The 12854-nt window shown below is 50.6% G+C and overlaps 4 protein-coding genes across 4 annotated transcripts; all 4 read left to right on the forward strand.

Annotated features, from left to right (window-relative positions):
• Positions 1-1126: 1126 nt before the first annotated feature.
• dppV (dipeptidyl peptidase DppV) lies at positions 1127-3596 on the forward strand (the record flags this gene model as incomplete). Its single annotated transcript, XM_041701172.1, has 7 exons — positions 1127-1191; positions 1238-1289; positions 1335-1567; positions 1619-2624; positions 2673-2895; positions 2952-3396; positions 3449-3596. 7 exons carry the CDS (start codon positions 1127-1129, stop codon positions 3594-3596), a joined length of 2172 nt encoding a protein of 723 aa, XP_041554084.1.
• A 1302-nt stretch (positions 3597-4898) lies between these two features.
• APUU_30116S (uncharacterized protein) lies at positions 4899-6285 on the forward strand (the record flags this gene model as incomplete). The annotated part of the gene is made up of 3 exons (XM_041701173.1): positions 4899-5798; positions 5864-6184; positions 6241-6285. The coding sequence occupies 3 exons, from the start codon at positions 4899-4901 to the stop codon at positions 6283-6285; spliced, it is 1266 nt and encodes a 421-aa protein (XP_041554085.1).
• Positions 6286-9802: 3517 nt separating this feature from the next.
• APUU_30117S (cysteine-rich secreted protein) lies at positions 9803-10850 on the forward strand (the record flags this gene model as incomplete). The annotated part of the gene is made up of 2 exons (XM_041701175.1): positions 9803-10274; positions 10333-10850. The coding sequence occupies 2 exons, from the start codon at positions 9803-9805 to the stop codon at positions 10848-10850; spliced, it is 990 nt and encodes a 329-aa protein (XP_041554086.1).
• Positions 10851-11479: 629 nt separating this feature from the next.
• Positions 11480-12671, forward strand: APUU_30118S (uncharacterized protein; the record flags this gene model as incomplete). Its single annotated transcript, XM_041701176.1, has 3 exons — positions 11480-11919; positions 11976-12095; positions 12146-12671. 3 exons carry the CDS (start codon positions 11480-11482, stop codon positions 12669-12671), a joined length of 1086 nt encoding a protein of 361 aa, XP_041554087.1.
• Between the last annotated feature and the right edge of the window lie 183 nt (positions 12672-12854).

Raw genomic sequence — 12854 nt, forward strand, 5'->3', positions numbered from 1 at the left:
GGGCTGTAAGGAAAGCCGTAGGCATAGGTACTCTACAACCCCAGGAACTAATTGGTTTCAGACATCTCGGGATGACAGGAAATATATCCTCGTAACTGCCATCGTAAATCTACTTAATTTGACTTCTTATTAGTGAGAATATCATTCCAACCCAATACTTATTTACAGGCAGCGACTCAGCCTTTTAGGACGGCCTCGCTGCTCCGACGCATATTTATTACTGATGTGTGCGTACCAGTTATCGTGGGCAGATTGCGGTTTTCTTTGTTGGTTGAGATGTCAAATTGATTGGCGGGACCTGACATGGTGTTTATTTGTTTATTGTGCTATTGAAGGATCTATTGCGTCTTGGCTCCATGGATCAATGCTGAGGGCACAAGACCGCAGAAGTTATTTGGGTTGTTTTCCTATGTCGTGCCCGAAGATATGCAAATAATGAATATAGCTGCTCCAGCTACTCTTATAAGAAAAGAATGAAAATCCAGGGGAATATTCTGGAATGCGGCGGAACCCGCCGATGAGGTCGTGCATATTAAGCTTTAATGAAAACCGATATTAAAACTAATATTACAGCGATAGTGTCATTTCCTCGCTTATCATGCGATCGATGTCACAATAAAACCAATTGAAGATAAGAATGACGCGAGCTGCAGCAATTACATTGTGCATTCACTCTGGCTGGCGCTGGTTTAATTTCACTGGGGACTATTTGGCTGGGACTGGACTAAATTGCCCCCGACAGAGGTTACATCCTGCCCTCAGCGCCGGCATGCAATTGAATATAATGCAGCTTGGCGTTGCAACCTTGAAGGCGTGATTGTTGAGATCAGGATGCAGACGAGATGCAGACTAACTGCAGTCTCAGGCTCAGATTCGCCTGGAATGCTTTGTCTCACTCCACTCTGCCAGGGATCCGGCTGATCCCTTCCAGGACGCGTTAAGCGCCTCTGCAATAGGAAGGTCAGTAAGGGCCAAAGGACCAAAACATGCCAGACCGTGCGCCTCTGGTGCGGAGATGCCTGTCCATGGTTATCTTCGGCCCAGATTACACCATCCCCTCATCCTATAAATAAGGCCCCCTTCGTCTTTGTTTGCCTGCAGCGTGCGATCACCGTCGGCTCTCACAATGGCTGCTTTCAGGTGGCTTTCGCTTGCTGCTGCAGCTTCGGCTGTGCTGGCTCTGACTCCAGAGTACGTCTTCTGTCGCGTGCAGTACCTATCTAGCTAACACGCGTAGGCAGTTGATCAGTGCTCCCCGCAGATCTGAGGCCATCCCCAATCCCTCCGGAGTAAGCACAACACCCGATTTCTGCAGGACTCCCTAACAATTGCAGACTGTCGCGATCTTCTCCAGCTCGCAATACTCGTTCGACTCGCACGAGTCCAGTTCCTCGTGGAGCTTGCTCGACATCAAATCAGGAAACATCCGCCCCCTCACCAACAACAGCGATGTCTCCGAGGTGGTCTGGCTGACCGACTCGACTGTGCTATACATCAATGGCTCCAATGCCAACATCCCTGGTGGTTCGGAGCTCTGGGTGTCGGAAGTCTCCAGGTTTGGCTCAGGGTACGCCTCCTAACCCTCGCGAAGACTGAAGACTGACGCTGACCCCCGTAGATACAAGGCCGCCTCGCTGCCAGCTGCATTCTCTGGCCTGAAGATTGCGACCACAGGATCAGGAGACGTCAACTTCATCGCCAACGCCAAGTCGTATCCCAATGGCACTGCGTACAACGAGGAGCTCGCTGCCACTGCTCTCAGCACTGCCCGCATCTACGACAGCATCTACGTCCGCCACTGGGACTACTACCTCGACACCACCTTCAATGCGGTCTTCTCCGGAAAACTGCGAAGAAGCCAGCACTCGCGCTTCGTCTCTGCTGGGGGATTGAAGAACCTCGTCTCCCCGGTGAAGAACGCCGAGTCGCCATACCCTCCGTTTGGAGGCGCGTCCGACTATGACATCTCGGCCGATGGCAAATGGGTCGCATACAAGAGCAAGGCTCCTGATGTCCCCCAGGCCAACTACACTACTGCCTACATCTACCTCGTTCCTCACGATGGTTCGGAGACTGCTGCTCCCATCAACGGACCGGATAATGCTCCCAAGGGCATCGCAGGCGACTCCAACAACCCTGCCTTCTCGCCCAACGGCAAACGCCTGGCTTACTTCCAGATGGAAGAGGATACCTACGAGGCCGACCGCCGTGTGATATACGTCTACGACGTCGCGTCAAAGAAGATCACCGCCCTCGCAACAGACTGGGACAGCTCACCCGACTCTCTCAAGTGGACTGACGACCGGACTATCGTTGTCGGCTCCGAAGACCAGGGCAGCGGCAACCTCTTCCTCGTCCCTGTTGAGAAAGCAACTGGCCATGACTTTGCACCTGACAAACTCACCAAGGGCAAGTTCGCGTCTGCTTACTATCTCTTGCCGAACAAGACCCTCCTCGTCACCGGATCAACCCTGTACTCGAGCTGGTACGTCGACACTGTCAGCCTCGACCCCAAGAAGGGCGTGCTAAAGACACTCGCCTCCGCGCACGAAATCGACCCCGAGCTCAGCGGCCTTGGACCTAAGGATATCGACGATATCTGGTTCACCGGAAACTGGACTGACGTAGGCACTACCTGACTTATCAATTAACAAATTCTAACGCACGGATAGATCCACGCCTGGGTAATCTACCCCGAAGGCTTCGACAAGAGCAAGAAATATCCTCTCGCCTACCTAATCCACGGCGGTCCCCAAGGCGCCTGGTACAACTCCTGGAGCAGCCGGTGGAACCCCAAGGTCTTCGCCGACCAGGGCTACGTCGTCGTCGCCCCAAACCCAACTGGGTCTACGGGATACGGCGATGAACTCACCGACGCCATCCAGAACAACTGGGGTACGCTTCCACCATACCACAAACTCGTACTAGCTATGCTAACTAATTAACGACAGGCGGCGCCCCCTACGAAGACCTCGTCAAAGGCTGGGAATACATCCGCGACGAACTCCCCTACATCGACACCGAGAACGGCGTGGCAGCGGGCGCCTCGTACGGCGGATTCATGGTAAACTGGATCCAGGGCAGCGATCTAGGCCGAAAATTCAAAGCGCTTGTAACCCACGACGGGACATTCGTCGCAGACGCCAAGATCTCAACGGAGGAACTGTGGTTCATGCAGCGCGAGTTCAACGGCACGTTCTGGGGCGCGAGGGAGAATTATCGACGGTTTGACCCGAGTGCCCCTGAGCGCATTCTGCGGTTTGATACGCCGCATCTGGTTATCCATAATGATTTGGATTATCGCTTGCCGGTGGCGGAGGGGCTTTCGTTGTTTAATGTCCTCCAGGAGAGGGGGGTGCCGAGTCGGTTTTTGAACTTTCCGGATGAGAATCATTGGTATGTTTCTTTCTTTCTTTTTATGTTTGTTCAGGTGTGCTAATTAATGTAGGGTTACAAACCCCGAGAACAGCCTTGTCTGGCACCAGCAGGTCCTTGGCTGGTTGAACAAGTACTCTGGCGTTGGAGAGAGTAGTGAGGATGCCATCAGCTTGGAAGATACCGTTGTGCCGGTTGTTGATATCAACCCGCCTGCCTGATCGGCCCTGGACATAGCCAGTATAGTACATAGTGCTAGTAATTCATACGATGCCATTCAAGTATCAAAATGGAGTGCTGACCCGTAATATTGCCACGGTATATCCGAGACGTCATAAGTACCGTCCACATTGACGAGATGTATCAGTGTGATTTCTCTATCGATAAGGAACTCTACCGTATACCATGCTCGGCGCTTCTATTATATAATCTATGTTCCGATAGTGCGGGTTAATGAACTTGAATTGAATTCAATGTTCCGATAGTAAGTTTGCAAGCTATAACGGTTGGGTAAAAGAAATTCCAGAAAGCCATAAGAAACCCGCAATGATGGATAGCAAAGGAAGGGGCGTTTCCAATAATATAATAACGTCTAGGCATAGACCCAAATTGTTAAATAAGTTAAGGGAATTTCCCATAATTCCTGCAGTAATGTATACAGCCTCATCATGGCTCAGAGCAGAGCCGGGTTGCGAAGTTCACTCCACTTTTCATCGATCCGAGGACTATGTATGTACAAGACGATAAATTTTCGGACCAGATTTGCATCAGGGGTTCTTCTCTTATGGATGCATCTAAAGCCCTAACGTACCCTACCTCACAGCCATCGATATGAATTATATTTCTGCTATCCCATCTGTACGTATCCTTTCTATCGGCGACTCTCCCTTCCGTCTTCCGTGCGCAATCGGCGATTCCCTCACCTGCGTGTCCTTTTTTTTTTTTTTTTTTTTTTCTCGGCAGGTTCGTCCAATCGGTCACCAGTTACTTCGCTTTATGCCTTGGTTTGTTGCTTCCTTAGCTGGCTTGGCCTTCGGTTGGGTGTCTATCATCAAGCCACCTCGGGGAGTCGGAACTTGGAGATGTGAGAGAACTCCCGATGTGAGGAAAGCCCCGATTTCAGAGAACCCCCGATGCTCCGTAAATCCCTAGAGTAGAATAAGCAAAACAGCTGTGCGTGACCGGCTCCCCAGATGGCAGAGATTGATTGGGTACGAGGTAGCAAGCGTTTACCAGATACAAACAGGAGATTGGTTATCGTGTCTGCCGGCTCGCTTTGCCGCCGTGACGCAATCTCACTTGGAGGGGTGGTGAAGGGTCGTGGAGGATGAGAAAAGGAGAAACAAAGAGAGGGGGTGAATCGAACAACTGTATATAAGATACAGATAGATCTCCGTAGGATAGGTGTTTTAACATATGCCTCTCTCTCTCCTCTGTCTTTGTTCGCATGTTATTCTATCCCTTTGTGAAGCCATCCTCCTGTCTACCGACCCTAGAAGGTATCACCATTCAACCACGTTAGGATGTTTGGGTCCGGGAACTTTGGTGGTTCAGGGTTCGGAGGATCAAGCTTTGGTGGAGCAGGGTCAAACTTCGGCAGCTCGTCTTTTTTCGACCCAGGCTCATTCTCATCAAACGGGCCAAATCTATTTGGGTCCGAGCGAGCTTCCGGGCAATTCTCATTGTTTGGGCAGGACTATTCAATGCCTCGCCTGGACTATACTTCAACCTCGTCATCCTCCGCGTGGACCGCACCCATCCTCCCCAGCAAACAAATAATCTCATTTCCTGAAAGCGTCACCAATGGTGCGCTTGATACCACCCACTGGCAGGTTCATAACCGCGGTCCACTAGTGGACGGATCCCGCAACGCCCGGCACAATCCTGGGGGGCTGTTCCCAACAATTGGAGCGCGGTATGACGACAAGAACGGTCTTCGTGGCGAAGTCGGCGCTCAACGCGGCGATCTCGGTATATCTCGCAGTTTCAAGTCAAACAAGTCCAACTGGGCGAAAGCCGTTGGTGTCTTTGCCGCCGTCTTGCTAGGTTCTGCGGGAGAGAAATGGTGGAGCGGCGACCCAGAGGATAACAAACGTCGCGAAAGAATACGAGAGGAAAGACTTGAAGCTGAGTGGCCCTCAGGTATGCATGTTGCTGTCGTCGGAACTGCAGGGTCAGGCAAAAGCTCGCTCGTGAATGCATTGCAGGGAGTTCGAAATGGAGCACCCGGCGCTGCTGCGGTGGGTACGACGGAGACAACGCGTGAGGTGGAAAGATACCTCCGACAGGGGACACAAGACTTTTATATTCATGATGTCCCTGGTGCAGAGACGTTGTCGGTTCCGACGCGGGCATACTTTCATCGCTATAAACTGCATTTATACGACTGCATCCTTGTAGTGTACTCCGATAGGCTTGGGCCGGTAGGTTATCAACAATTTTTCAGATTATACCATGTGAAAATCGTTAGTGACACATAGATTGGAAGGTTGATTTAGGAATGCTGGCAATTGGTACAGACCACAGGCTCTCGGTTCATCTTGTACGGTCCAAGTCTGACCAATTGATAAACAACATCATTGACAACAATGCGGACGGGCATGATTTGACGGCAACTGAGGCCAGACAACGTCACATCACCACAACGAGAAATGAGGTCGAACAGGTCTTCGAAGCCAGCGACGTCCCGAAAGATCAGAGGTCATTTCCTCTAATAGTCAATTGGAAGAGGCTTTATCGCTTAGTGTCTGGGGGTGCAGCTCACCAGCACGACATAGATGAAACAGAGTTTTTGACCAAGCTGAACAGGGTGAGATCTATTGGTTAGTCGTGCTGTCTGGCTGATGCTTTGTGACTTAAGTACAGATTGTCATCTGTGTCTCTGGCATCCTCTTCAACTCCGAAGGTTGAGTCCAGATGACTGTTTGCGTCCGCTATGGAGTTGAGATACGTTCATATATTCTCGCCCCACTTTCTATTCCTATTCATTCGGCGCTTGCTAGTTTGGTTTTGCTGTGGTGTATACACCACAAGGTACGTCAAATATCATGCTATATGGGGGTATAAATGATTCAATGTTCTATATGTAAAGGATTTTATATATTAGTTAGAAGCCGTGCAATACATATAGTCGTTTCTGAATAGAGCCTGCACTCCGTTAGTGAATATCAAATTCCTAATAGCATTACCATATAACTTAGGTAAGAGAAATCAAAGAGAGTCCCTATGAAACTTGCGATGATAAACACCTTTCGTTTTATCTTCTGCCCCAAGTCGGTAAGATTGACAAACACTCTATCTGAACCATGGCATAATCCTTGCGCCGTACGCATAGGCCCACATAGAAAAGGCAGAGCCAACAGCAGGACGTAATCAGCGGTCAGAGAGAGATAGTTATCGTCGGTAAGAGGCATTAGGAGAACACGAGTGTCCTTAGGCACAGAATTGGCTGCAAAACAAAACGATAGCGATGGGTAAGATGGGGTGGATGGCCCGTTATAGGCAGACGGAGGTGTAGAGAGCGTTGAAGCTCAATATCCCTGCGCATACATAAATAATGACCGTTGATGGAGTATGAAAGCATCTAGCAATGGCCTGGGGTGTGTGGATCAGAGACCCGACTGGGACCCAGCCCATGCAAAGGAGAATAAGAGCCACGCAGCCCATAACAACCTCGACGTCCATGATCAGTCCTGCCTACCGCAATGGAAGGATACAGAGTGCCATATCTGACGGGTCTACTAAATCTTCTCCTAACACGGATCCCTTAAAAGTGAAGCTTACCCATTCCAGGCTCTCATCTGTGTCTTGCGTGGCCATCAAAACGATGAGAACTGAAACTGTATATACTGGCCGCCCGATAAACTGGCCACCTCGAAAGAATAATACAAAATTCCGTGTGCGGATTCTGGCCCGGCAATACCTGCCCCATTTTCACTTTTGTCTAGGGCCAACCTCTCCATACCGGCGTTGATAACGTTCTCACATAATTTTGGTCTTTCGGATATCCTAGGAATACCATTATCCGTCAGCAGATTGCTCAACACCCTCCAATCTTGTACAAAGCACTCACCTCGCAGTCCTGATAAGCGTTGTAGAGGACGGTTTGATTTGCCCTCTTGGTCAAAAAGTTGGTAAAGTTCATACCAACCCATACCGCAAAACCGAATACAACAGTGGCTGTGAGGACCAAAAAACTGCGGGTGGCCCAGATTCTGGTTACACAGAAGGCTCATAGCTTTGATGCCAGGGACGGACTGTCATGGTTACCATGCACTTGGTCCTGACGTTGATGAGGGATGGGGAACTGCTGGGTTTGGCGGCTGCGAAGCGTTCCAGATGACTCGACCTGCGTACTGCTGCTCTGCGTGTCTGCAGTTAGATCGCGACTCGTAGGGCCATGTTCTTCTTCCGGTGTATCGGGCCCTTGCCGTCCTGCGTCGGTAGCAGGCAGTTTGTTAGCGCATCGAGATGCCTGACCGACCGACTCCAGCTCAACGTCCGGTATGGAGGCGTAATGGCTTGATTCATCTCCAGAACTCATACAACTATATATATTGATAAATCACGAAGAAACTGGGATGGGAACAGCAACTCATGGGATGGCTGGGCTCTGAAGATACGAAGCTTTATAGACTCTAACAAAGGCGGAACCCACCAGCAGGCCTTTAAATTATTGTCTGCATGGTGAGAGTGTAAAAAGCACGCTGGACATCCATGTGAGGCAGGGTGACCCGAATAGGAAGGCAACCAGGGCCTGATGTCAGGCAGACTTGGGCAGTGTGACATATAAAGGTCACCTGTGAAGACACTGATTTCCAGTAATCACAGATGCTGGGGCATTTGCTTCGGAAAGAAAACCAGAGAAACTAGGGGAAATATGGACTTGTCAAAGACAAACTGCCACCGAAGGGGCCCATTGTACCCCCTCGCCCGATGCCATCCAACCCCCACTCGATCTATAGAATCCACTCACACGATCTCCTCCGTTTCAGCTACTAGTATTCCTCCCTATCGGTGATACCTTGGTCGCCGACCTCTAGATGTACTGATCCCCACTTATCCAGCTGTCTCGTGGGGCTCCGTGCATGAACCCCTCAGTATGATATATGCGGTGCATGAGATGAACATGTCTCTTCGCATCAAGCGAGCAGCTCCGCAGGCTATCAGGGTATCCCCCAGTCGCGAAAATGCCTCATGCATGCTTGTAAAGTGATGACAGTTCGGATCCACCTCGCTTGCAGTAAATGCGCTGTGATATCTGTTGGGCTTGGGGTAATAAATCAATGTAAAAGCGATCTGGCAGTACAACAGAACTCCTGTTAACTCCTGATATTCTATATGACTGCATGATTATGCTTCCATTACTAGTTCATGTAATTTAGAGCTGTAGGGATGAAGGTGCCTTAAACAGGCAACCGCCAGAACCTCACATGTCGAGTCAACGCCACATGAACCTGGCCTTCCCTGTCTTCAGCTCCAACCCCACAGTTCTTACTCCTCAAACACCCTCATTGACGAACTGTCGAACTGCAAGAATGCGGATGTGGGCCGGCACGAGCCTTTGCGTCGATCAACCGCAAACGCCGACGCCCGATAGGTGATCGCCAGGCGCTTCACCCTACACAGGTTCGTCAAGGCGCATGAACTTGATCTGGCCTGCTCCCAAGCGAACTGTCATGCAGGTCAATCAGTAAAATGACTAGTTTCCGTGCCACGGAGGGGAAGTGGACCTGTCGGAGTCGAGCACTGACGTAGGGAATGCATTGTAATGCTGCGCGGCCGCTGAAGGAAATGCTCCACGGGCCTGTGCTCGCCTAACAGTTGCAGGGGGCACGGGCTTCCTATTGGGCTATGGGGTGGACGAACCAACTACAGGGAAAGCACGGTCTGTAATTCGTTGACATGCTCTATGGAAACCACGCAGTTCTGACCGGTTCAGCTGGCTAGATCTCAACTAGTCGTCAGCGGAGTTGTAGTTCTGACACATGAAACTAACTATTTCCACATCTCTCTCCGATAAACGAGGAATTATGGGGGTTCAAATGAAGAAAATTGCATCCAAGAACTGTAGTTGCATGGCTGAGAGTCGCAGATAGCCTTGACGCGCCGATACTGGAGACCTGATTAGCTAGTCTGCTTCCTTCGAATGCATCATGTAGAGGACTGGGATTGTTGCCTTCAGCACTGACTATCATGACTATCAGCTCGAGGTCCGAGGCAACTGAACTCCCGCCACCTGCAATGCAACGAGCCATCATACGTGGAGAAGCGAAGGATAGGGCGAATGCAAGATGATGTAGAACCGTGGTGAGTGTTCTCCAAACCTCGAAGAAAAGGTATAAAAACCCAAGTCTCGCACGAAATTCCTACTCATTAATCATCTCAATCTCTTACATTCAATAGAACCAAATATACCAACACAACTATGCGCCTCTCTCTACTCAGTATCGCCGTTCTTCTGCGCTCCCATCTCGCCTACGCCGAGAAGGTCCCAGTCAAAGAAATCGGCGAAAGCTTCAAGATCGACGGGGACAAAGTGACATGGCCCGATGGTCCATTCACAGGAAGCCTGGCATGCACTGGCCCCGACAAGGTGCTAAGCATGAGTGCCAACAAGAAGTACGGCACCTGCTGCCCACCCGGGGCCAGCCTCAAGGGGTCCCCAGAGACCGAATTCCACTGCTGTGGTGAGGGCCATGATGTCACAGGCTCCAAGGACGTGGGCTTTGAATGCTGCGTAGAGGGCTCTACCTTTGATGGCAAGACGTGCAAGCGGGAGGAGACCTGTCCCAATGGGAAGCAGATGGTTAATGGGAAATGCCAATGCCCGTCAGGCCAGGTCGAGGGCCCAGATGGTGTCTGCAAGCCCGGGAAGTGCGAGTCCGGGGTTGAAACCGGTATGAAGCTTTCCAAATCTTCCTTTCGTTTCCATAACTGACTTACTGACTTAAACAGGGAAATGCTACTACTTCACCGGCCTATCCGGCAATTACCTGACATACAACCACGCCCAGTACTCCGAAACCAAACTCAGCAAATACATCCGCCCTGGCAAGTTCCAATTCTGCCGCGATGAGAAATGTACACCGGGCCTGCCCGTCAACCCCAGTGACGAGGTTAACCTCAAGGACCTGCACGGCGCCCTCCCAGCCGCAACGGACGGGGGGCAGTGGCTAAACAACAGGCAGAACGGTGGGCACATTGGCAAGACGGACGACTACGACAAGGCTGGTAAATTCTCGATTACAAAGTGGCCGTGCGGGAAGTACTGCCTTACTGGGTTTAGCACCGGTCTTACCCAGGCTTGCCCGGATAGTAGCCCTGGCATCAGCTTGGATACCCGAGCGACGGACTCGTGCATTGAGTATGAGCTCATGGAGGTGCCTTGCGATATTCGGGATGATACAAACAACTGTATCTGGGACAAGGGGGACCAGTGCTGTAACAAGATTGACTGCTCTCAGAAGCTCTAGAAGCGCACGATGGAAATCTGAAATCTGGCTTTGTGGATAGCCAGCCTGAGGTCTGTCAATACCTATACTATCCGAGTGATTATGCTGCATTAACCTGCCATGCCCGCTCTATCTTCTTGACTGCCTATCTGAGAACACTGTTGGAAAGTGGCAGCCCTAAGATGAGCGATCCTAGTCAGTCTTGTCATAGTTTGGAAACCAAATAATATTCAGCATTTCATGTCTCAAGCCCTATATAATTTTCCTCCCCAATCGCCCATACACTATATGCAATGGCCCAACGAAGACGAGACTTCAAGTGTCGTACCACAGTATCTGGAATGGATCTGCCTCTCCAAGGTCAGATCCTGCGGAGAAAGACCCGCAATCTCGCATGGACAGCGTCAAGACCCCAGCCACAGCCAATGGCTCTTCTGGCAGCTCCAGTTCCTCTCATCCTTTGCCAGACACGGGCTGGACTGGAACCACCGCGCCCGTCAAGAGCCGTCCACGTAAGCGCGTTGTTTCCCGTGACTGATTGCTTATTTCACGATCTATCAACCACCACGAACCCTTCTTGTTGCTCTACATGCTTCAAGACTGAATATCCCGTTATACCACACCGATGGATAAGAGTCTCTTTAAATAAAATGGAAGCGCTAGGTGTAGCCGCATCCATAATACAGGTCGCAGCAGTCGGGCTCGCTCTAGCCCAGACGCTATACAAATTCTGCGACGAGGCATCATCCAGCAACGAGCAGGTAAAAGACCTGGCATTCTACGTTCGATCGACCTCGCTGGTGCTTGAGGAAATCGGCAAAGTATTCGAAGATGAAGATCAGGGATCGAGGCCCATGATTTCGCAGAATGCGATCGTGACGGCGAAAGAAATCGTGGAGAAATGTACGGGGACGTTTAATGATCTGCAGGAAATAGTTGATAGTGCTGAGCAGAGTGCCCTTGGTGTTTTGAAGTTTACGATGAAGGCGTCCAGGCTTAAAGTGCTGCAGTTTGGACTGGGGGAGATGAGGAGTAATCTGCAGTGTATGATGCAGGTTATTATTTATGCCAGGTTGAAGGCTGAACCGCGGTATGCCCTATACCCGTTTATCAATGGTTCATACTCTGTTCTGACAATAGAGTCAGGTCGACATTCGATGAATCCGAACAGCGAAGATTGATAGCAGAGCTCATTGCACAGCAGCTGCGCGCTGCTGAAGAGTATAACCAGACAGAGTCTCGTGCAGCTGATGATAACCCCAACCAGTACGTGTCGTCTCATCATACTAGATAAAATGCTTATAAACATTCACCAGGATATCTTTAAGTGTTGAAAGCATCCCTTCGCTGCTCAGTACCAACGGGGCTGGTATTCTCTCCGCCTCCCAATTATCCCCAAATAACAACAGCAATGGGACCGTGTCACAAGTAGGAACTCCCAGGGCAAACCCTCCTTCAATCCGAGACCCAGGACCATATCCAGCCGAAACCGAAAACCCCCAGTCCCCAGAGAGACACACCAGCCAGCCACAGCCACCTGCAATATCAACACCAACGCCAACCACCAAGCCGAAAGCAAGCACAGTTTATCTCAACGCCCTATCCATCGTCTGCTGCCCATGCCTCGTCTGCTTCTCATGCTTCGCACGGCCTCGGATGAAGGAAAGTGCTTCACCGACGGCATTACGCTATGACGATGGATTTGGGTTCGGTCTTGACCCTCCTGGCCCTACTGCCTATCCTGACCCCAGGAGAGAGGGGCACGCGGGGTCTATAGCTGAGTTGGGTGGGGAGTCGGATGTGGATGCGTTGGTGAGGATGTGGACTACGTTGTATAACTAGACTCTGTTATGAAGGTTGTTCGGATTTTGGGACAGAGAATCCTGTATAAGAAGTGGTTATAGGTTATGCTCGTGTATCCCCAGGCGAGTACATCATCATCAGGTCAGCCAGATTCTGGTCCAGCATATCTATACGTGGATTAGGAAGATGTGATCGACGAATCTACACTACGACCATACAAAA

This window comes from Aspergillus puulaauensis, chromosome 3 (assembly GCF_016861865.1).
Source record: "Aspergillus puulaauensis MK2 DNA, chromosome 3, nearly complete sequence".
Lineage (NCBI taxonomy): Eukaryota > Fungi > Ascomycota > Eurotiomycetes > Eurotiales > Aspergillaceae > Aspergillus > Aspergillus puulaauensis.